Source organism: Aythya marila (assembly GCF_965140915.1).
Source record: "Aythya marila genome assembly, chromosome: Z".
Classification (NCBI taxonomy): Eukaryota; Metazoa; Chordata; class Aves; order Anseriformes; family Anatidae; genus Aythya; species Aythya marila.
In genome coordinates, this window is record NC_139080.1 from 43,127,821 (window position 1) to 43,153,805 (window position 25,985).

General features: G+C 37.9%; 1 protein-coding gene across 2 annotated transcripts in view; it reads right to left on the reverse strand.

Annotated features, from left to right (window-relative positions):
- Nucleotides 1-3,865: 3,865 nt before the first annotated feature.
- The window catches only part of RASEF (RAS and EF-hand domain containing), a 39,810-nt gene continuing 17,690 nt past the window's right edge, over nucleotides 3,866-25,985 (reverse strand). For both annotated transcript variants that reach the window (XM_082783081.1, XM_082783082.1), the window contains 10 exons: nucleotides 25,319-25,403; nucleotides 24,093-24,184; nucleotides 20,950-21,184; nucleotides 18,911-19,048; nucleotides 18,665-18,812; nucleotides 17,651-17,732; nucleotides 16,227-16,341; nucleotides 15,212-15,331; nucleotides 11,326-11,402; nucleotides 3,866-8,605 (listed from right to left, as the gene is read on the reverse strand). In XM_082783081.1, coding sequence (XP_082639207.1) covers nucleotides 8,497-8,605; nucleotides 11,326-11,402; nucleotides 15,212-15,331; nucleotides 16,227-16,341; nucleotides 17,651-17,732; nucleotides 18,665-18,812; nucleotides 18,911-19,048; nucleotides 20,950-21,184; nucleotides 24,093-24,184; nucleotides 25,319-25,403 — 1,201 coding nt within the window. In that variant the 3' untranslated portion in view covers nucleotides 3,866-8,496. The remainder of the gene's footprint in view (nucleotides 8,606-11,325; nucleotides 11,403-15,211; nucleotides 15,332-16,226; nucleotides 16,342-17,650; nucleotides 17,733-18,664; nucleotides 18,813-18,910; nucleotides 19,049-20,949; nucleotides 21,185-24,092; nucleotides 24,185-25,318; nucleotides 25,404-25,985) is intronic.

Below are 25,985 nucleotides of genomic sequence, written 5' to 3' on the forward strand. Positions count from 1 at the left end.
TTGCTGCCGGGCAGAGGGAGGGGACCTAGGAGTTGAGGAGGAATGGAAGCAGGTCCCTGCTTGACCTCACAGGAGATGCCCCCCCCACACACCCTACCGGCCCCACCTTCCCAGGTGCCCTTACACAACAGATTTGAGGCCCTGGAGCTTGAGAGGCCAGTAGGTGAGGATGAGATAGAAAATCTACCCAGGAGGATGCCTAGGGCGAGGAAGTCAACTCCACACCTCAGGACTGTCTCCACCAAGAAAGAAAGAAGGGTGATTGTTGTAGGCGACTCCCTTCTCAGGGGAACAGAGGGCCCTATGTGTCGGCCTGACCCTACCCGTAGGGAAGTCTACTGCGTCCCTGGGGCCAGGATCATGGACTTTGCCAGAAAGTTTCACAACCTGGTTCGCCCCTCTGACTGTTATTCTCTTTTGATAGTCCAGGCAGCCAGTGATGACATTGAAAAGAGAAGCCTGAAGGCTATCAAACTGGACTTTAGGGGACTGGGACAGTTAGTGGATGGAGTGGGAGTACAGGTGGTGTTTTTATCTATCCCTATGGTGGCAGGGAGGTGTACAGAGAGGACATGGAAAGCCCACCTGATAAACATGTAGCTCAGAGGCTGTTGCCAACACAGAAATTTTGTTGTTTGGTTTTTTTTTGACAGTGGAGTGCTTTACTGAGCACCCGCCCTGATGGCTGCAGATGGGTCCCTATCTCTAAGGGGAAAATGGATCCTAGCCCAGGAGCTGTCAGGGCTCATTGAGAGGGCTTTAAACTAGGTAAGAAGGGGGACGGGGCTGAAATAAGACTTTTTGGAGCTGTGCCAGGGGAAACAATGGCAAGGCTGGGGGAGAAGGCAATGGCCCAGCTGAAGTGCATCTACACCAATGCACGCAGCATAGGTAACAAACAGGAGGAGCTGGAAGCCATTGTGCAGCAGGCAGGCTATGACTTGGTGGCCATCATTGAAATGTGGTGGGACCACTCATGACTGGAGTGCTGCAATGACTGGCTATAGGCTCTTCAGAAGGGATAGGCAGCATGGAAGGGGTGGTGGTGTGGCTTTCTATAATAGAGAGTGTTTTGATGTTGTGGAACTTGAGGCTGGGAATAATAACATCGAATCCCTATGGGTTAGGATCGGCGGGAAGGCCAACAACGCAAGCATCCTGGTGGGGGTCTGTTATAGACTGCTGAACCAGGATGAGGAGACAGATGAGGATTTCTACAGGCAGCTGACAAAAGTTGCAAAATCATCAGCACTTGTTCTTGTGGGGGACTTCAACTTCCCAGACATATCCTGGAAGCACAACACAGCCCAGAGAAAGCAGTCTAGGTGGTTTCTGGAGAACGTGGAAGATAGCACCACCTGATGCAGCTGGTTAGTGAAACTACCAGGGGAGGTGTGCCACTAGACCTTCTCTTCACAGAGAAGGACTGGTGGGAGATGCAGTGGTTGGAAGCTGTCTTGGGCAGAGTGACCATGAAATTACAGAGTTCTCTATTCTTGGTGAAGTCAGGAAGGGGACCAGTAAAACTGCTGTATTGGACTTCTGGAGGGCTGACTTTGAGCTGTTCAGGATGCTGGTTGGCAGAGTCCCTTGGGACTCTGAAGGGCAGAGGAGTCCTGGAAGGCTGGGCACTCTTCAAGAGAAGATGAAGGAAAGGCTGTGGATGTGGTTTACCTTGATTTCAGCAAGGCTTTTGACACTGTTTCCCACAACATTCTACTCAAGAAATTGGCTGCTAATGGTTTGGACTCGCGTACGCTTCATTGGGCTAAAAACTGGCTGGATAGCTGGGCCCAAAGAGTTGTGGTGAATGGAGTCAAATCCAGTTGGAGGCCGGTCACTAGTGGAGTCCCCCAGGACTCGGTACTGGGGCCAGTCCTCTTTAATATCTTTATCGATGATCTGGATGAGGGCATTGAGTGCACCCTCAGTAAGTTCACAGATGACACCAAGTTAGATGTGCATGTGTCAGTCTGCTCAAGGGTAGGAAGGCTCTGCAGGAGGATCTGGATAGGCTGGACCAATGGGCTGAGGCCAACCATATGAAGTTCAACAAGGCCAAGTGCCCGGTCCTGCACCTGGGGCACAACAACCCCAAGCAGAGCTACAGGCTGGGAGATGAGTGCTTAGAAAGCTGCCAGGCAGAGAAGGACCTGGGAGTATTGGTTGATAGTTGGCTGAATAGAAGCCTGCAGTGTGCTCAGGTGGCCAAGAAGGCCAACAGCATCCTGGCTTGTATAAAAAGCAGCATGGCCAGCAGGGCTAGGGAAGTGATTATCGCCCTCTACTCAGGTCTGGTGAGGCCACACCTTGAGTACTGTGTTCAGTTTTGGGCCCCTCACTACAAGACGGGCATCAAGGTTTGAGTCCAGAGAAGGGCAACGAAGCTGGTGAGGGGCCTGGAGAACAAGTCTTATCAGGAGCGGCTGAGGGAGCTGGGCTTGTTCAGCCTGGAGAAAAGGAGGCTCAGGGGCGACCTTATCGCTCTCTACAAGTACCTTAAAGGAGGCTGTAGTGAGGTGGGGGTTGGTCTATTCTCCCACGTGCCTGGTGACAGGACGAGTGGGAATGGGCTAAAGTTGCGCCAGGGGTGTTTTAGTTTGGATATTAGGAAGAACTTCTTTACTGAAGGGGTTGTTAGGCATTGGAATGGGCTGCCCAGGGAAGTGTTGGAGTCACCATCCCTGGCAGGGCAACATGAGGAATTGTTGACACTGACACATACACACACACACCCCACCACCACCACTTTCTTCCAGAACTCATTGCTGGATGGAGAGAAGCAGGCATTCATGCTTTAGGTTCAGATTCAACCACTACCAAACCTGTGTTTGAACTTTGAATTACAGGACTTGCTTTCACACTATGCTCACTGTCCCTAGCCACACTTTTTTCTGTTGCTCTTACTCCAGTTACGTTGGAGTTTCATGTGCATGAGAATATAATGCCTTTGTGGACTTCAGAGCAGGTACTAAAACCAATTCCAACACATATAAAAATCATTGAGAAGTAAGGCAGAAGGTCAAAGTTTGGCTTCAGGCCAAAAAAAAAATACAGCCAATGTTACTCTAAAATCACCTCACCAAGGAGGTCAAGCTGTTAAAAGTTTGCAAGTACAGAAGTACAGATGGCAGCAGTATTCAGGAAAGCAGCGTCTGTTCTCAAACCTAGGAACATACACCAAAGTAGTTCTGCCAGTAAATCTGAGGACTAACTTAAAAATCTACAATATTTCTTTCAGCTTGTTCTCAGCTACCTTTTACTTTAAAAGAAGCATATTAAAATATTAAAATATTAAAATACTTATTAAAATATATTTATAAGAAGAGAGCAGACAATAATATCCTTTTAAGTTCAAATTGTATCAATATTTAAGGTTGTTAATTTTATCTGAAGGAGCTTTAAATTTGGATTTGGGGGTGTTTTTTCTTTGATGTATGGACTCCTAAGCATTTTCCTTTTGAGGTCTAGAGCCCTATAGAGCATATTTGCAATAGACTTGTTGTTTGGTTTTGTTACCTTCTTCTTTTCTTTCTTACCACAGTAATATCACATACTAGTGATATGGAGACTAAGTGGTTAAAATATCCCTCTAAAGATACAGCTATGTAATTGCAAGCCTTGTTTGTGCTCAGTTATGGACATCTCTCAACAGAGATGCAAGCTGATGACTACTTATTGAGGCTAAGTATCCACGACTTGGTATCGCTCTTACATGCTCTTGGCTGCAGAAATTGGTGAATCTTAACCACAGAAAGCTGACAAGTCATAGATGCTATGTCAGACTGCAGCCCATAAGCAGTGGCAAAAAGAAAATACAGTTCAGAAAAGTAGTTATTGAAACATATTTTATTGTACAGTAATTTTCAATATAGGGAAAGTGTAGTTCTTTTTAAGCATATGCATGTACAAAATGACAGTGGATGCAGTGATCACTCATTTGGAGGAGGAACAAACTTCATGAACACCACAGTTCTAATCATAAACGGTAAAAATTAAAGTTTCAGAAGTTTTCACAATTTAGAGCTTTATCAAAATTTGATACATGCCATTGGCAATGAGTTTCTTCCTCATACTAGTATGAAAATACATTGTTATTTTAAATACTTTATATTTATTGGGAAACTTCCACAGCTTGGGTTTATTGGTTACTCAGCCACACTAGTGACTAATTTCACATAAACTCAACTATCAATAGCTATAACTCAAAGGGCAGAAATTACAGGAAAAAGACTTCATTTTACAAACTATGTAATGCATTTGTACCTACATTCCACACATCTGGGACAAATTCTATTTAAACCTAAGGAGGGTTTTCTTACAAAACAAGGTATGTGGAAAAAAAAATAAATAATAATAATGATAATGAATAATGATGCTACCAGTCCTGCAGACATCCATAAGGATTAGGATTACTATTACTGACAGTAATGCAATGGGAGAGAAATACTAGAATCTCTAGTGCTGTAAAAACTTTCTCCAGTCCATAAGTAGCCTGTACAGGGTCAGAGGGATAGCATCACATGCTATATCAAAGCTGGCACAGGCAGTGGGAAAAGGCATTTGAAATACAGATGAGTTATTGGATCTATTTTTTAATTATTTATTACAGTCAGAAACGTTTTGGTAGTAAGTTTCTTCCTAAAGTGTCTTGATGATATGAATAATTATCTCACTTCTGTTTATGGATCAGGGATCTTTTACTGAAATTTGTTTCTCTAAAATATTACATAACATTGTTGAACAACAGTAGGTTGTGTAAAATAGAAAACATTCATACAAATTAACAGATTGCCTGCACTGGCACAGAAGCTGTTAGCTTAACTGGGTATCTGCATGCGTACACATCTACATGACGCTCCTTGAAGCAGTGGGCTATAGATATTTTCCTTGAAATACATTTTAGCAGGCATACAGATGTAAAACTGCAATTTATTTTTCCTAAAATAATAGAGGATTCTGTACTCTGTACAACAAAAATAGCTACATTGAAAAACATGTAATCCATGTTAGGCCACAACTGCATTTCTAAGAACAATTAACCAAATCTTCAGCATGTCTTATTAAGCCACTAATGTATGCTGAACAGGCACAAAATGGTTAGAAGAATAGTGATTTATCAGAACATTTTCAGGGTGTCTAAGAAAAATTATTGCCTCAGATACGTGCATTATGCCACAATTAGGGTCAAAAACAATACAGGACAAAATAATACTTCCATGTCAACTGAATAAAAATAATATATTTACAGATCACGAGGAGAAACATAAAAATGTCTTTCCTTTTTGAATAAATATATGTATTAAGGGAACACATCCACTAACTAAAAAAATAGCTTTGTATGATTTAATGAATAGCTCTTACACACTAAACAAAACCATAAAAACATTTAAAGTACAATAGTGCAACCATGTCAGAGCATAAAGCTGAGGTTTTTCACTTTACAATTCAGGTAGAAGGCAAGGTAACTTTTCAACGCAAAACAATGGAAAGCCTCAAATATTCATTATTTCCATTTACAAACACATGGTTTTGTTTCCATACTTAAATATTTTTTTTCAAATTTCTCTTGCTTTAACACAAATTCTACCTGGTGTTATGTGAATATTTAGACTTTGTGGAGCTGATTTCTAAAACCAATTCCAACAGAGCTATAGTTATATCCCCATTCAGTAGCACTTTTTCTAGTAATTCATACATTGATCATAAAACTAGTCCAAGGTAAAACTTTGTTAACAGTTTCCAACCCTGAATCTTACTTAAAAAAAAAAACAAAAAAAAACACTGTTGCTTTACTTGACACACATAAAAATTACATAGCTTAAAAAAAGTGATTTGGTTTGCATAGTTTAGTCAAATATCACTGGAGAGATTTTGCTCATTAAAATAAATGAAAAAAGGTACCCAAAATGCCCAGGGCCCAATCTGGCATAGGAAAAGAAAAAATAGGTCCCTGAATTCATGTCCTTCAGCCAGGCTTTTCTCTACAGGAATAGATATTCACATAGCACTCTGTAAGAAAAGCACCTCAGATGTGAAATGAATTACTGCACATGCACACACGTGGCAAACTAAGGATCTGGAAGCCACTTTTGAAAGGGGTACTCCACATTGTTACCATACTTATGAGGAGAAGATAGAGGGTAATCTAATAGACTACAGCTACTAAAATTAAATGATTTAATCACCTACTGAAAGGAGAGTTACAAAGGCCACAGCCAAACTGTTCTTGGTAGCAGCAGATGGTAAAAAACACAGCTAACCTAATCTACAACTGGCAATAGTCCATCTCTGCTTAAGTGCTTGGGAGGTTGGGAAAAAACACATCCTGAAATCTTTCTTGCAAACAAATTTATGTAATTTTCTGTACCCAAGCAAAATGTTTTGCTGATGCGGGCTTGTCAAGAAGGTTTACACAAATGTATTTCACCTTATTTATAGCAGGCCAAGACCACAGACTTGGTCAAACACTGTGATTCACCCAATAGACCATAGAACACCAAGCTCCGTCTCAGTTCTGCGAGTTAAATGAAGATAGTAACACTGAAGAAGCAGTATTTTGGAATGCCAGTAACAAGCTTACAATCATGACCTTTTCTTCTTGAGAAAATGCAAACTCCACCATGTTGTGAGCATAAGCTCACTTCAGAAATCATGCACAGATCATCTCCACCTCTCTTCTCTACTGCAGAACTACATGCAAGTACAACCCACATTGACTCTCCTTCCACCTTATTCCTTTGGACAGAAGTTTTAGACACAAAGATAACGAAAGATGCCCTCATCAGTTAGCTCAGCTAGGCATGGTTTTCTACTCAGAGAAACTCCAAATAGCTTTCCCTCAGTATTTCAAAGAGGACATTAAACATGTCTTTTCTTTTATGGCTGAAGTACAATAAAGTGAAATAAAAATGTCTTATTTCTTCTGGCATTAGATTTCTTTGTCATGTTAAGAACAAGCTTTCATATAACTACCGATTAGCCGCTCTGGGTCAAGAGGCTCAAAAGGATACTTAAAAACACTGTTCCCACTCCTTTAAAACAGTATTTTTTTTTTTAACAATGATGAACCTTCCTATTTCTAAGAACTCCACATTTTATACTACTGATAACATAGCTCAGGCTATACAGTGTTCAAATATAGCACTGATAAAACACAGTAGCAGCTGTTGGTCATATGGGTTTCCACTAAGTCCATAAAACTTTACTCAAGGTTGATTTATTGAGGCAGGTTTCAGCCTGGAGATATTTTCTATATATAAACAGAAAACATTGAAACAGTTCACTTGCTCTTAAGGGGTCCTAACCTACTCCCATCAAAATTACTGAAAGCTGAGAATTGTACCATGATTGTTGACAACAGAAATACCTTCAATTTCTACTACACTATATGACTGTTGGGAACTACTGTAAGCAGTAACAACTCAGCTTTTAAAGATCCTGACACCTCAAACTATCACCCACTGGTATCTCAGAATTTTCTTATATTCAGGCTACGGTATTCTCATTAAGACAAGAGGTTGCTATTCATTCCAGAGACTTTCAGTGAATAGCTCACACAGATGCTTGTACATGTGCAGCAATTCTTCCACCTGCATGCCTAAAACTTCAAAAATGTCTGAAGAATATCCAAAACAGACTCCTCTGTCCTATTACAAACCTCAATTAATGTCTAAATGGGAAACATTTGAAAACAAGCAAAAATTACAATCTCTATCTCTCTGTAACACTATTAATGATCTAGTCTAAACAGGCAGGTACTGGATTATTAATTAATCCCAGTAACCCTACATATCACAGGTATTATAGATCTACCTGGGATTTGGAACTGTAATGGCCTGTGCAAAGTCTGCTTCTCAGTTCTGAATCATACCTTAAGTCCCCAAATTATCTCGCCAACTTTTGTGAAAATTAAACCAGTACCCCATACACCCACTTCTGTCTTCTCCCAAGAGACCATTCTACTTCATGCCCTGAACTTGTAACTAGGAAACATCTTAATGGCTTGGGGTTTTCTTGGGAAGTGTTTCATGAAGGTGTAACTTGAGGCCTTCAAAAAACTAGGTACATGGGCACAAGAAAAAAAGATTAATTAAAGTTGCAATTTTTTTCTTTTGAAAGTGATATTACATTATCTTATCATATTCTGTATGTAAGAAATATTGAGCCCATAATGAAACAAGCAGGTAAACAAGATAAAATATATTACAATATTTCATGCACTGACTGCTGCAGTATTGATTCAGAGCTCACTTCATTGAATTACAATACTTAAGAAAGGTGAAATCAGAGCCTACAGGACAAAGCAAATGTATAAAAATGAATTAGCAGAAAGCAGAGTCTGGACTTTTTCCATGATGTACAACTTCAATGTACAAAAAAACACAAATGTATAAATCCACAGTAAAAAGAATACATAATTGAAATCCTTCATTAATTTTTTTTTTTAATAGGTATATACATGTATGTATCTGAGTTAAGTCAAGAGTTTATCACTTAAACGTTGCAACAGTTTTTTGTGAGTGCTGATTTTTTGACAGGCATCCCAGCCAGGCTGGTTATTGACCTCGTATCATCTTGATTATCACTTCGTTTTCTCACTTCACTGTGAAGGAAAAAAAAAAAACAAACACAATAAAAATACAGCCAGTGAATATATTTCTACACGCATTCATGTTCACTATTTTGTTTCAGCAGGCATCTCTTACACAGGTCACCATGACTTAGTTAACTCCCATTAAAACACTAATACAATTGTTAGTGTACAGAATCAACATGTCCCTTAAGTTTCAATTTGGGGGATTGAATCAATATTTCTATACAAATCACTGCTAATGTCAGAAATACAATTTCTGATATGTAAGAACACACAAGCATTCTTTTTTTCCCCTGCCCTTTTATTTTGCTCATTTTTCTTTCATTTTTTTTTTTACTTCAGTACATTACCATAGAAACAGACTATGTTCACAGCTGAAAGTATAAAACTAAATAACTGCAATTTCAGGTATGTATTTATCCTCAGAGGAAAAACATATATTTTTGGATGTTTTGCTATAAACAAAAACTTTAAAATTGTGTATGTAATAATGACTATTGATACTGTATTCTCACACAGCCACTGTCATAGGGCATCCTAGAATAGTCAAAAGCAAGTTCTAGAATTTCTTGCTAACATATGTGTGTATTACACATATACATATATAATTTAAATCCTCCTTGTACCAGTAGAATATGAAGTCCACTCAGAACACTATTATTCAATAAAACAGTGGCAGAAAGGAACCCTGCAAAGAAGTAACACTTCTTTCTCTGTATGGTATCTGCTCTAATGAAATGTTCATTTAGAAATTTACATTTCAAAATGAAATGCTTTTCTCAAAGAATAAGGGTTACAAACTGGAGAAACTGCAGCCAACCATTCCAGATCAAGGCTCTGGGTAGTATCTAAAGCATATAAGATTCAATGAACCTAATGAAGAAATATATATATATTTATTTTTTTTTGAGATTCTATAAATAAAGGCTCCAACTGCCAAAACATTTTTATCTTTGAAACAGTTAAACAAATTTATCATGGTTAAACATTAGAGATCATTTTCCAACTGTGATTAATGTTATGGAACTATGCTATGTATGTTCTCTGATTTATAATCCACTGCTGCATTCATGGCCAGGTTCCTGGAAATAAGTCATTTAACAAATCAGCTGCTGACAATAACAGACAAATAAATGCCTGTGTTCTTGCTGCAACTGTGATGGACTCATTTTCCTGGAAATACAAGTGCTCTTGAAAGTCCAGTGTGAAGAAGCAATGATGCTCTCCAGGAAGCCAGTATTTTGTATTTAAGCCCCATTAATTAATAGTGTTATTAATTAATAACACTATTTAATAACACTATAACTGAATTAAAAAATATATACCAAATGACAAAAAGTTTGATTATTGAATTGAACTGCTAAAAAAAAAATAATAAATATTAATTTGGTCTGTAATTCTGACCTTGAGTTCCCCATATTAAGCTGAAAAATCCGAGCCTGAGGATCTCTTATATACTACCAGCCCTTCAAAATAATACTGTAACACAGGCCAGCTTGGAAAGGTAGCAAAAGTGTAACATTTGGCTCACTCTTTATCACAGAAATAGCACATTGCTAAATAGATATAAAGCACAGTTTCTGTCTTTTAAATAATTTAGAGACATCAAGGAAAATATGTGGGATTAGAATGGTCAGTAATAAAGCTGAATATATATTAACATATATGGAAGAATTAATTATTAATTATATGCATAATTATATGCAAGTTGAATTAATTTATGCATATGAAAGAATTAAGAAAGTAAATCCACATACCACTAAAAATACGATTCGTTCACCAACCAGGTTTTAAAATTGTGGGGTCCATAACTAAGCTCTAATTTAAATATTAATAATTAAGACAGCCATGTAACATTTGCAGCAAAATTGTTACTTGATTAAACTGAGAATAAAACCCACCTTACATTATTGATAGATTTAATGTGGTATTCCTTTTATAATATCATTGGTTGGATTTTACATTGGCACAATTTTAAATCTGTACATGTGTACATACGTATATACTTTGTATGTACATTCATATATAAAACATATTCAAATATGCATATTCAGCCCAGAAAGTCAGCCACATCCTGGGCTGCAACAAAAGAAGCATGGCCAGCAGGGCGAGTGAGGTGATTGTCCCCCTCTGCTCTGCTCTTGTGAGACCCCACCTGGAGCACTTCAGCTCTGCATTCAGCTCTGGGGCCCCTGCACAAGAAGGACATGGACCTGTTAGAGCAACTCCAGAGGAGGGCCATTGGAGATTAACAAAGATTAAAGGGGCTGGAGCACTTCTACAAAGACAGGCTGAGGTAGTTGTGGTCGTTCAGCCTGAAGAAGAAAAGACTCTGGGGACATCTCATTGCAGCCTTTCAGTACCTGAAGGGGGCCTACAGGGAAGCGGGAGAGGGGACTCTTTGTCAGGGAATGGAGTGATAGGACAAGGGGTAATGGCTTTAAAATAAAAGAGGGTAGATTTAGATTAGAGATTAGTAAAACATTCTTTACAGAACAGAGGGTGGTGAGGCAGTGGCACAGGCTGCCCAGAGAAGCTGTGGATGCCCCATCCCTGGAGGTGTTCAAGGTCAGGCTCTATGGGGCTTTGGGCAACCTGATCTGGTGGGAGGTGTCCCTGCCTATGGCAGGGGGTTGGAACTGCGTGATCTGTAAGGTCCCTGTAAACTCAAACCATTCTATGTTTCTATGATTATATGTTTATTTCAAATTAGAAATACATCTACTTACCGAGCAAGATGAAGAACTGCTTCTACAATATTAGATCCATCTTTAGCACTTGTTTCACAGAATAGTGCATTATAAGTCTGTGAGTGAAAAATAAAATGTTAAGCCAACTCAACCAAAATGGTTCTCATCTGTATATCTATATTCAATTAAAAATAATTCCTTAGTAACTCAATGAATTGGGACACATATATTTAAATCAACAGGATTTCACTTCAGTACTCCAAAAAAAAAAAAATTGCCTTTTAATTGTAACTTTTTATATTTGGTATATAACGAATTCACAAATTAAGTTAAAAATACATTGTAAGCTCAATGTCTGAACTCAATCATCTTGTCCACAAAACTGCAAAATAGGAAAACTTGCTAGGTCAGGTTACTGAAACAGTCTGTTAGCTACTAAACTATATAACCTACAGCATCTGGTATTTTAGTTTAACCTACAAATTAACCAGAAATATCATGCCATAAGTAACAGACATGCTACCTGCCCATGTACAAATCAATCAATTGCACAATTATACAGCAACCCAAGACACTACAGACTCTACTTTTTTTTTCTTTTTTTTTCTGCAAAACATGGGATATGCTCATCCTTTATCGAACATATAAAAATATGCACAAAACTTGTCCATGCTATTTCCAGTGTTCCATTTTTCTATCTGTAGACATGGTAGGAATGCAAAACAGTCCCTCAAAAGTGAAAATATTCCATTTGAAAGTTGAACAAATGCAATAAAAAAAAGGTTTTTAGTATGTTAACAGCAAAAGGAGAACAAGAGACAACCTTAGTCTGTTACTTGATGAGGTGGAAACCTAACAATTGGGATATATATAAAGCATAAAAAATTAGTGCCTTCTTCGTCTGTCTTCAACACCAGTGATGAGTGGTGGAATCCCTGGAGCCCTGAGCTGTAGGACCATGACTGGGGGAATGACAAACTCCCAGCCAATCTGAACTTGTGTATGTTTGCTACTCCTGCTGGATACATATATCCATATATGGATACATATATCTGTTTATCACAGCCTGGCTCAGTTTGGAAGGAGCCTTTGGAGATCATCTCGCCCAAGTGGGGCCCTGTAGAATTCATCTTAGGATACTCAAAGAGCTCATTTATGTCATCACAAGACCTCTCACAATTATCTTTTAACTGTCTTGGGAATCCAGAGAGGTACCAGTCACCTGAAAGCTGGCAAATGTCCCGGTTTTCAAGAAGTACAAGAAAGAAGATCCTGGTAACAGGCCTAATTGTCAGTCTCACTTCAGTGCATGGTAAAATTATGGAGAAGACTATTCTGCAAGTTAGTGACAAACACTTGAAAGACATTGCAGGCATTGGTCATAGTCAACACAGGTTCACAAGAGGAAAATCCTGTTAAATGAACTTTCCTTTTATGACAAGGTTACCCACCTAACTGACCAAGGAAGCCAGTATAGGTAAACTTTTTGGATTTCAGCAAAGCTTTTCATAGTGATTCTCAGTCTATCTCTAACAGTTGGACAAAATGTCCAGCATATGCCTAGATAAATACATAATGAAATGGCTGATGAGTTGGGCTCAAAGGATTATAGTAAGTGTGCTTACATCAGGCTGGAGGCCAGTAACTAGGGGGGTTCCCCAGGGTTCCCTTTTGAAGTGAGTCCTCTTCTATGTTTTTATAAATGATCTGGACATGGGATTCAAATGCATATAACATTAATTCACAGATGACACTAAATTAGGAGGAACTGTTGAATCCCTCAAGGGCAGAGAGGCCTTGCAGAAAGATCTCTAACATCTTTATCAATTACCTGGACAAGGACATTGAGTGCACCCTCAGTAAGTTTGCAGATGACACCACATTGGACAGGAGTGTTGATCTGTTTGAGGGTAGAAAGGTTCTACAGAGGGTTCTGTATAGGCTGGATCGATGAGATGAGGACAGCAGCATAAGCTTCAACAAGACTAAGTGCCAGATCCTGAACTTGGTGCACAACAGCTCCATGTAACACTACAGGCTGGGGGAAGAGTGGCTGAAAAGATTTTCATCAAAAAGTGACCTTGGGGTATTAGTCAATTATCAGCTGAATATGAGCTAGCAGTGTGCTCAGGTGGCCAAGAAGGTTTATGTCAAAAATAGTGTGGCAAGCAGGACTAGGGAAGTGATTGTCTCCCTGTATTTGGCTCTAGTGAGGCCACATCTCAAGAACTGGGTTCTTTGTTGGTCCCATTGTACAAGAAGGACTTCAAGGTGCTGAAGCACATCCAAAGAAGGGCAATGAAGCTGGTGAAGCATATAGAGAACAAGTCGTATGAGGAGAGACTGAGGGAACTTGGGTTATTTAGCATAGAGAAAAATGGCTTAGTGGAGAGTTCATCACTCTCTACAACTACCTCAAAGGAGGCTGTAGCGGGGTGGTGGTCGATCTTTTCTTTCAAGCAACAAGCAATAGCACAAGATGAAATGGCCTTGAGTTGCACCAAGGGTGGTTTAGTTTGGATATTACAAAACATTTATTCACTGAAGGGGCTGTGAAGCATTAGAACAGGCTGCCCAGGGAAGTAGTTGAGTCACTCTCCCTAGAGATATTTAAAAGGCTTGTAGATGTGGTGCTTAGGGACATGGATTAGGGACTTGGCAGTGCTAGGTTAACAATTGGACTTGATGACCTTAGAGATCTTTTCAAACCTAAATGATTCTATGATTCTATCTTGACAGACTAGAGGGTTGGAAAATCACCAACTGTATAAAATCTAACAAAGGCATCATCAGATTCTGCACCTGATATAGAATCATACAATCACAGGTATGGGGCAATCTTGGATATTTATATGGACTGAGGGTAAAGCACAGAAAGAGATATGGGGGTTCTGGTCGACATCAAGTTGAATATGAGTCAACAGTGTACCCTGACAGTCAAAAGGGCCAAACATATCCTGGGGTGCCTCAAGCATAGCCTTGCTAGCCAGTCAAGGGAAAGCATTGTCCTGCTCTACTCTGCAGCTCAATTACTATGTGCAGTTTTGGGCACCACAATTTAAGAAGGACATAAAACTATCAGACAGGATCCAAGCAAGGACTGCAAAGATGGTGAAGGGTATAGAGGGAAAGATGTACATATATGAGGAGCAGCTGAAGTCACTTGGTTTGTTTAGCCTAGAGAAGAGGCTGAGGGGTGGCCTCATGGCGGCCTGCAGCTTCATCAAAAGGATTGGGGGGCAGGCACTGATCTTTTCTCTCTGACAACCAGTGACAGGACCCAAGGGAATGGAATGAAACTGCATCACGGGAGGTTCAGGTTGGACATCAGGAAAAGGTTTTTCACCAAGAGGGTGGTTAGGCACTGAGACAGGCTCCCTAAGGAAGCAGTCATGGCACTGAGCCTGATGTAGTTCAAGAAGCATTTGGATGACACTCAGACATATGCTCTGATTCTTGGTGGTCCTGTGTGGAGCCAAGAGTTGAATTCAATGATCCTTGTGGGCTCCTTCCAGCTCAGGATATTCTACAATTCTGAGCCAGGCTAAGATTCTCAACTGCTCACTAGTGTGCTTCATTTCATTGGCAAAATTGCATTGGCAACTTCTCTCTGGAAGCAGAAAAGCTCAGTATCCTAGTATCCGCTAGTATCCTAGCATCTATCTTAGTACTCTAGTATCCACTCACTTCTGACTATAAAGACCGAGAATATCCCAGCATATAATGAAGTTCATCTCAGTGCAAACTTAGCCCAGCAAACACTATCAAAATAGGACAGCTTTCATTAAAATTATCCATGAATCCTAATGACTAGATTTGAATAAATGACCAGAAAATTACTTTTGTTTACAAGATTTTCACAGAGTTTTTGGATTATTAAGTTATTAAAACCATTTTATACTTAAAAGGTAGACATAGATCTTACCATAGCCAGCTTTTCTCCATAGTTTATAGGCACACATTTTTGCCCTTGTTCTGTAACTGCTTGACGGAGATCTGCTTTATTTCCTACCATCATAATTGGAATATTCTCATGAGTTGCATCCTGTAAAAATGATTTTACTTCTTTATTGCTAGAACACTGAGAATGCAAACAGGTAACTAGCATCATTGTATCATACTCCCTTCTTTCCCCACAAAAATTCTTGTGCAATTTCACAAAAAAAACAACAAATTGTCTAAGTCATGCTGAGAACTTTTTGTGACAATCTATACTTGAAGCAGTCAGTTTAAGTATCAGCCTGCAAAGATGTGCATCTATAAGCCCTGTTACACAGCACGGAGTTTCATGTGTTAAATTAGAGTAATGGAAACAGTTATTATATCTAAAAGCCTTATGACAAAAATACTATGGGAAGAGTGATCAACCGTTACACAATGATAAAAAAATATAATTTGCTTTAAGAAGACAAATTAAATATTTTGCTGACACTTTCTCTCCAATTAACCAAGTCTCTTACAACAGCAAAATCTTTTTCATCAAATACAAATTTGTATTAAAATAAACAAGAAGTACAGAAACAGAAAGAAATACTAAAAAAATCCACTTGGACTATAGCTAATTTGGAGTATTTAATATGCTGTTTTAAAATGCAGAGGTTCCACGGAATACCTCAGGCACAATCTGGTATGGGCTCTTGTGTCCATTTCAAAAGAAAGTGAATGGGAAGAGTGTGATTACATGATACTCTTTAATTTTAATGATGTATCAGTTTTAACACTGATTATGTCAGAATACACTTTAATACCCTTAGAATTTCAGTTTCCCTTGAACTTTTACAAGAGATTGCAGTTTGGCTAATTCCATCCTTACTGAAGTTTCATAAATCAAGCCAAGTCAATCTAAATGGACTCTGGAATTCTAAAGTAAAAAAATAAGCTTTCAAATGAGAATAAATGCAATAAAACATAGTCTGTAAGTTGCATATTAAGGTCCTTACCTCAATCATATCCACCCACTCTCGCACATTAAGAAAGCTTTTTTCACATGTTACATCATATAACAGTAAGACACCATCTGCTCTTCTGAAGTATGATTTAGCAATACTTCGGAATCTTTTTTTTTTTTAAAAAAAAAAGAAAGTAAGAAAGAAAAAACTTCTGTAAGGTCACATTTTCAAAAAAAAAAAATTAAGATTTAACGACACAGCATTACAGTATTACACTACTGAGTATGGAGATTCTCTCCACATTATAAAATGTGTTTTCTCTAGCTTTTTTCATAACTAGTTCTGGAAAACTACTTATGCAGCTCTACATGAACTTAAAAATCCATAGGATTCTATCCTAATCTTATAAAGAATCTTTTGTATGAAAACCATGTATAGTGTATCTATTACAAATATCTCACTGTATTTTTTATTATCTGGCATGACTTTTTTGCTTACATATAAGTTCATAACTTGACTGGGTTACTCTGATATGTTTGAAAAAATATGAAGCCAATAACCTTATAGCAGGAATGAATCCATCAGTTTAGTCATCTACAGACATCATAACACAGTCTACTTAACAGCCATACTGCAAACAGATATTTATACATATATTAAAATATTCTTCACAAACTTATTACATGGGAGGAGAATGACTTGGCTTCTGACTACCTATGTGACATAAACACTCTTTTAGCAAAAGTAAACACATACAGCTCAATACACATCTTTGCCAGGGAACAGATAAAACTGACTTCTAAGGTGTTAGATTAAACCCATAATGAGCTATAAGATGCCAATGAAGTAATGACTCTGTAAGAAAGGATTCTGTCAAATTCTGTCACAGAAATCTGAAGAACATTGCTTGCACACTCAGTACTTTGTACAATTCTGCCACATGTTTTTTGAAATCTTTGGAGAGAAGAGAGATTTTTCATACACTAACTACAATGCAAATCGGGGTCAGGAATTTCAAGGAAAGTGTAAGTAAAGAATATCTCAAGAATAAACTTGTTCAGAAATACAGATCTGTAATGACAAAGACAAAAGAGTAAAAATGGAAGAAACAATGTATATCTATTCCATCTTTTTGTATTGCAAGAGAGGGACATATGGATGTAATTAATTAATACTGTGTTGAACCTCAGCTAGCTCTCTCTGCAGAGAGAAAAGGCTATCTTGGGCATCACCAAAGCTAACAAATAAACATTCCACCTGTCGCAGTCTCAGGAGTGCAACATCACATCTGTCTACAGACATCTACATATGGTCATAATGACTTATTCACTATTGATCCATGTAATATTTATTTGTGTTTTTTTTTTTTTTTTTCCTAGATGAAAAAGGTACTATGTAATTTAGGAAAAAAAAAAAAGCAAAAAAAAAAAAAAAAGCATTGAAATTACTTAAGTTGCGTGTTAAGTTTCACTAACCTCTCCTGCCCAGCCGTGTCCCACAGCTGTAGCACTGTAGGTTCTCCATCAACAATTAGTCTTTTCATTTGAAAATCCACCCCTGAAAAGAATTATACATGTAGTCTAATCAAAAACCTTTAAAAACCCACAAAAAATGGGATGTTAACTGTTATATTATGTGGCAAATATTTCAAACTGTATCTCTTGTAACAGATTATCTGTTTTCAATTATTCACATCATCCTGAGCTGCAAAAAATCCCATGAATATGGCAATGCATATTTCATTTGTATTTAGAAAAAACATTTAAAGGCATATTTTTCCCACACATTTTCCCAGGTGCACTGATTCAAATCTTGCATTATGATCAACAAACAGGAAGATCCCTCTACACTCCATTTTGCAAAATACTTTTATAGATTTCTTACTTTTTTTTATAATACAGACTTTGTTTCAAATCCCCCATAAAAGAAAAAATTCAAATTAGACAAAAATTCTCAGACAGAGACAACGAAACAAATAGATAACTGTGGTTTGATTGGAAGGCAAACATTCAGTCTTTGGAGACAAGTTTCTTATCTGACATCTATAATAATACACACAACAAGCCAGTCAGAAATCTCTCCAGCTTCAATGACACTTTGAGAAATGGAGATAAAGAATAGTACTAAAGAAATAAAAGGAGTATGAAAGATTAAGGAAAGATGAAAGAGTGGAGGAAACCAGACAGCCATGAAAAAAGTGAAAAAGACTGTAAATGCGTTCTAAGTTCATTACTCTGAAACTGCCTTTTTTGGTACTTTCTGTTGCTCAGGAACAGGCTTTGTGCTTTACAAAGAGGAAGTAGATCAGAGCACTGCCCTATTATCCACTCAGTTATACCAGTTATACTACTAAGCTTTAGTGCTCAACTAAATCTCACAGCCTAAGAAAGTGCAAGTGGGTGTTCAGGAAACCCTAGCAATCTTTTCACCCACTACTTTTACATAACAGCAGTGATATTCATTTTAGAATTTTAAGTGAACAACTGTACCTAGGGTTGCACTGGTATTGCCTCTAAATTCATTCTTGCAAAGTCTCATAAGGAAACTGGATTTTCCCACTGCTGCATCTCCAGCAAGAACAATCTTGTAAGCCTTCTCTGAACTCGGGTATTTTGGAGTACATTCAGTTGCACATGACTGAAAATACAAAGGATCCACTTGATTCAAATATAAAAATATTTAAAATACAGTTTTCTATATCAAACACTTTTTTTTCCCCCTACAGAACTGGTTACCTGAGGAGTCAGAGCAGATATGTGTTTCCTTGTTGAAGCAACTGAGCTGCTTCGACTTACTGGTCTTGAGGGCTTCCAATCTAATATTGCACTGCCATTATCAGGAGTGTATGTTTCTTCATCCCTGATCTCTGGAACCTGAAAGTATAAGCCTATGTGTCACTTTCAGTGCACAAAGTATGCTCTTTTTTGGAATGACACTGCTAAGACTGATTGAAATCTTTTTGTTTGTTTGTTTGTTTTAAATAAAGGATCAAACAAAACTTTGTAATTCTAGCTGAAATTCTGTTCTTATTTTGATTGTATTTCTCAGAGTTTAAGCAGCTGTGTTAAGTCATACACTCTCCTAGGAGGATAAATAATGCTAACAGCCACTTCTATGGCAGGTTCAATAAAGAAAACTCTATTCGAGTACATTTCAGTATTCTCTGATGTGTTAATTTTTCCATCTTGAGAACACTAGCAAATTCTGAAGAAATCTTGTAAGAACTTTCTGTAGTAGTTCCATACACTAGAGCAACTTCATTTGCTGATTACTAGAGCCAACATTCCATCCTTGAATGTTGGCTATTTGGGACATACGCTTTCAAGACAAGTTCCAGGTAAAGCAAATTAATCTCCCTATGGAAAATTTCAACTTCAAAAATAATTGCAATTAGCAAATACTTTATTTCAAAGCTTATTTTACAAAAAAAAAAGAAAAGAAAAGAGTTTCTCTACATGACATTACTCTATGCTGTTAATACTCAAGCTCTCGTATATGTGATTTTTTCATTCACTGCTATAGCACAAGAGAAAGTGAGCTGAAACTTTCTACAGTATCTGCTCTTAAATACTTAAAAAAAAGATCTCCTTTCTCCAGGTTGTTCAACAATCTTCAAAAATATTAAATTTAATTTGCAGATGACACCAAGTTAGATGTGCGTGTGTCAATCTGCTCAAGGGTAGGAAGGCTCTGCAGGAGGATCTGGACAGGCTGGACCAATGGGCTGAGGCCAACCGTATGAAGTTCAACAAGGCCAAGTGCCCGGTCCTGCAACTGGGGTGCAATAACCCCAAGCAGAGCTACAGGCTGGGAGATGAGTGCTTAGAAAGCTGCCAGGCAGAGAAGGACCTGGGAGTATTGGTTGATAGTTGGCTGAATAGAAGCCTGCAGTGTGCTCAGGTGGCCAAGAAGGCCAACGGCATCCTGGCTTGTATAAGAAGCAGTGTGGCCAGCAGGGCTAGGGAAGTGATTATCGCCCTCTACTCAGGTCTGATGAGGCCACACCTTGAGTACTGTGTTCAGTTTTGGGCCCCTCACTACAAGAAGGACATAGAGGTAGGTGCTCGAGCGAGTTCAGGGAAGGCAATGAAGCTGGTGAGGGGCCTGGAGAACAAGGCTTATGAAGAGCGGCTGAGAGAGCTGGGCTTGTTCAGCCTGGAGAAAAGGAGGCTCAGGGGCGACCTTATCACTCTCTACAAGTACCTTAAAGGAGGCTTTAGTGAGGTGGGGATTGGTCTATTCTCCCACGTGCCTGGTGACAGGACGAGTGGGAATGGGCTAAAGTTGTGCCAGGGGTGTTTTAGGTTGGATATTAGAAAGAACTTCTTTACTGAAGGGGTTGTTAGGCACTGGAATGGGCTGCCCAGGGAAGTGGTGGAGTCACCATCCCTGGAGGTCTTTAAAAGACGTTTAGATGTTGAACTTAGCGATATGGTTTAGTGGAGGACTTTTTAGTCCTCCACTAAAGAGATTGGACTCGATGATCTTGAGATCCCTTCCAACTTAGACAACTGTGATTCTGTGATTCTGTAACTCAAAAATGATTTATTGCTACAAAAGTCTACTAGAAAAAGTCAAAACATTCATTTTCTCTTAAAACAGAAAACTGTTTAAGAATGCTGCAAAAAACTGTCACTAATACTACCTAAATACATGTAAGCCACATACTTAAGTTTCATCAATGGGCAAATATCCATTTCATTTTAACAACAGGAAGACGATTTTTTCTCAAACCAAAGGTCTTTCTTAGAGAGGCACTAAGTCTGGCACTTACATCTGTATCAGAAGCATCACCACCAAAGCCTTCCTGCATACATTGCGACCTTTGAAAAATTCTTTGTTGCCTGTATTCCACTTCTGAATCATATTCATTTGAATCTCTCAGAGTAGACAAACCACTATCAAAACAGCTTTCAGGTAGGCTGTCAACTTCACAGTTTATCCTTTGCATGGGGTCACAGAGGGCTAAAGAATCATAATCTTCATCCACACATGAAGAATGAGATGATCTAAAACACAAGTATTGAAAAAGAAAGACAACAGAGCAAACAAATTTTATTTCACAGTTGTTTTGTTCCAGCAAAATCTGAACCATTCCAGAATGTTCAGTTCTTTGAAATACTATCTATAAAGTTTAAGACATATGTCACTGCCCTACTTTGGCTTTCTAAATATTTTTTCTAAAATCACATTTCTCAGGAATCTCAGATCATATACCTACTGCCCAAGTGTCAGTAAGAACCCCAGTTTATTTATATGCAGAAAAAAATATTTGCTTTAAAAAATCTGAAAATTGACATAATATGAAGACTTCAAAGGCAAAAAATGACTGTACATTGCTGATGGTTTAGCTAACTTTGGCCTTGATATGAGCAAACAATAACAAAACACAAAAAATAGTCATGGTATACTGTATCTTATTTATACGAATACATCCAGGCTTTTGCTCACAGAGATACATGGGCCAGTAATTACTAACTACAAATTCAGAAGAGAGGACAACTGAGTTCAAAAGCTCAGAGATGGTAGAAGAAGAAGACACTGTTTTGTTACAATTTGGCAGACCATGCAAAACTTTCTTTACATGAAAGCCCTTTCTTTCCTCTCTCCCTTCCTTCAAAGGCCATCTTTTTTATTTTCATTCTGGATGCTATAGCATAGAAAAATACTTAAATGGATGCAGTAATGACAGTATGGCTTAGAGAACAAAAAGGATTTACTTTTTATTTGTGCAAAAGAAGCTACAGAAAATAAAGATGAATAGAACAAATCTTAAAAGAATCAAACTTTTAAAAAAGTTTATTGAGGCTACAATCATTATCCTGCTCTGCATGAAGATAGGGACAGGCACAAATTAAAGTGAGGTAGAATAGATCTCCAAGTCACAGTGAGGAAGACAGAAACAGTTTGGTTCTGTGCTATGGGAATGCATGTGAAGCACAACAGACAATGTCAACAACAGACAGCGTAAGCGTCAATCCTTGTAAAGTTGGTATTCTGCCAAAGGGGCTGAGACCTCCCAATACAATGGCACACCACAGAAGAACACAATGGGGAGAATCATGGAATTGTGAAGCTGTTACTGAACCAAATGCATGTACCCAAATACAGGGGTGTTAGAGTCATCATTGTCACACACAACATGCAGAACTGTTTAATTTCCATCTTTGCAGACTATTGAATAACCACATGAAAAAGCATTATCTTTACTATGGAATATCACAGCATCCTTGCAATTTGTATTCACATACCTGCTAGCCTATAGCAAATTACTGACATACAAAAATGGTGCATGCAGTAACAAAGTTAAGCTTGTCAGACATCCACCGAAATAAAGGTCTTTATTAGTCAATTTTCAGCTTCACTGAAGCATGGATTCAATGCTGGGAATTTCATATGTGCTTCAAGTGAGTTAGACCAAGACATATTATACAGCTAAAAAGGAAAAAATGCACTTACTAGCATAAATGGCTTAGAACATTTTAGAATGCAAATCAGTATCTCTTAATGCTGACCTGATGTCAGGAGACAAAGTACTGGATATGAAGAGGTTTGGGGACATTTATATCTTCCTTCATACTATTAAATCATACATAATAAGAGTAAATTTTATTCCTGCCACATAAACTTTCTTCTAAAGTAGCTTGCATTTCTCACTTTTACGAAAATGGAAGGATGGCACCAAGTAGCAGTTATTAATAAATATTCTCAGAGAAGGACATCACTAACATCCAGAGATATTTTAGTTATTTCTTCCCTAACCTCAGAAGATCACTCAATCTAATATGCAACTTACTAACAGCTGGCTCTCACAAAATTCCCAGCAGAGGGAAATTGGTATTATCTGCATTCAGCAGAAGGAATCATTCTGTGATGAACAAAAATTTATAGCCTGCAAACACATGGAAACAGCAGAGCAACAGTACTGAATGAATGTGGATATTATTAGTATGAAGCAGAAGACAACACAATCACTACCAAAGACTTTCATCCCACTGGCAAAATATAAAACACAGGCTACTAAGAACTCTAACAGAGATCTATGTAGGGTTTGAAGTAACACCAAAAGAACAGTAAGACAAAATAATCTATTATTCGAGTAAGGACACACATTTTTCATGGCAATTCCAGCTATTTCAAAACAAAACAAGACAAAAAGTTTCATAAAATAGATCTATCTATTGATCTAATATCAATAGATATCTAATATTGATCTAAATGATCTATAGAACTCAAACTTGTTCCCAGTGCCCAGTGATGTCAATGAGAGTCTCTGCAATGATCAAAAGAAGTTCTGATCAATGACTTGCATTCATTAGGTACAAAACCAATAAAGCTCTGACTAAATAAGATACTTGTGTTTAGATAACTTCCTGTTCTCTGTGGCTTTTATCCTGTTAATATCCAAGTGCATTCACTATTCTTGCATGTCAGTGGGAGATGAGGATTTTTATTCTCCTGAAGAATTAGGCCTATATACTTTTGTAATAATTATCAGAGGGAAAAAAAAAAAAAAAAAAAAAAAAAAAAGGGTAAAGATATGGCCAAAACCATTTTATGTACTAAGTACCGAGAAGGCCAGGTAATAGAGGTCCTCAGTAGATTTTTATGGGTTTTTTTGCAGACAAGGATGAGAGATTAAGAGTAAAACCAGGAACAAAATAGTCTAAGATTAAACAAAAGGCTGTCTGAACTTTCTGTAATTTACAATTACCACTGAACAGAGCTTTCCTGAGCTTCCTGAAAACACTGAAAATATTCCTCTTGATTTCACTGTACTTTGGATCTTATGCTATGACCACATATTTATTTTGAATGAGGAAGAATTATTTTCTCTCTTACTTGACAATATTTGATTTGCTAAGACATTTGTGATGTCCAGCCTTTTTAAACATAGTAAAAGCAAACGTGGCTTACCTGTCATATCGTGGGTTTAAAGGAGACTGTCCACCGCTACATTTGGGACTGCTTCTAGAAATGGTACTTCCTGGTGAGGTGTTTGCTAACCGCTGAGACAGATACACAACAAGTGCATAAATTTGATGAACACATGATAATTCATCATGATAAAAGCGCAAATCATCAAAATTAGTACTCTATATTTTCATGTATATCCAACCACTTATTTTTAAATAAACAGCACCCTTTAAATATGATTGGATGCCTAAAGGTCCACTATATCTACTATTTAGGCTCCACTGTTGCCTTAATACTGGACCTGCTAACCACACTCAATCACAAGACAATGGAATTTCCGAGAGGATTATTTCATTAACTACACCTATGAGATTTTGAGATCTCAATATTTTGAAAATATGACGTTTGAGATCTCAGTATTGAAAATATCACATTGACTACTACAATAAGAAGGAAAATGTCACCAGATGAGATGTAGTTTCCTTCCCTTGATGTGTTTTAGGGCATGGCAGCAAATTGAATGCCCGTTCAGTTTTTCCCTTCCTGGCCAGTATTCCCTCTGTGGGCCCATTATTCTGGCTTCGTTCTTTTAAAACAGTTACTTGCTTTCTTGGTGATGCAAGAGCTTGCCCAATTACTAGTTTTGGAGATTAGCAGGTTTCCCCATACCACAGAATAGCAATATAGAGTAGTTTTTTTGTAATTTTCAGTCCTTCCATTCTCTGGTTTGAAGGATGCTGTGTCACACCTGTTACAAAAGATCCCTGTACAGCTCCAATAGCCCTGAGCGAGGGCATACTATCAGCAGTCCCCGTTAGTGACTTGCCTGAACAGAAGTTCAAATTAGGTTAAGACAAAGAAGGAAGTTTTCTGAAGTGTGTTTTCAGTGGTAGAGTACTCCAATATATACAATTCAAACACATTTCCTTCAGTTCAAGAGAAATTATTGACTTATTCACCTCATCAGATATTTTTGGCCAAAACACATTAAAAAAATCACTAATTTCTAAAGCACATAGAAAATGGTTGTGCTTTAGCAAAAGCTCCGTTATTTCACATCAAAGTCTACTGAAATCCAACTACATGAGTATAACCCCGGAGTGAGACCACTCAAAAAATACCAGTTTTCTGGCTACCCACTGAAGGACAAACAATTTTGCATTTGGTGTGCTATTTCTTATTTCTTCTATCTTAAAGTATAACCTTACAAACTTATAATTACGTACCAATGACCTGTTGAACTTGCTGAAACTGTTTTCAAGTGCACTTCTTAAACCATCATTGCTGTCATGTAGTTTTCTGTTAGCTGATCTGACAAGGAAATATAGTTTAACTTGCAGAAGTATAGCAAAGAACAATATATATATATAACTTATAGCAAAGAAAAATAAATATATATATAACTTATAGCAAAGAAAATTTGAAAAAATACACATTTAAAAAAAAAAAAAAGTTTCCTTTTTCTTTAGGTGAACAGCAAGGAGTAATGTGGGACCAGAATTGTGATGTCAGATACTCAAACAAATAATTGTTGATAATTAAAAAGCACTGTAAAGTTCAGCCTCCACTGGCAGTCTGGGAAACTCTGCTTTACTTCCATGTTATGATCTGAGGGGTTGAAAGACACACACAAAAAAAAATGATGTGGGAGTAAACTGGTACAGACATTCCTGAAATAAAACATAACTATCCTTTAAGTGTTGCTGAGACTACTTTAAACACAGACGTATTCAGCTGCTTGAAAGAAAGAATGTGATTAAGAATGAACTAAAGATATAACAAACTATTCATTATTATCCTCCTTGAAAGCAAAACTCTCTGTGTGCCTCGTATAGTACTGCATACACTTACTACTTTACAGACTGGGAGTTACTGGAGAAGAAAAGTCAATGA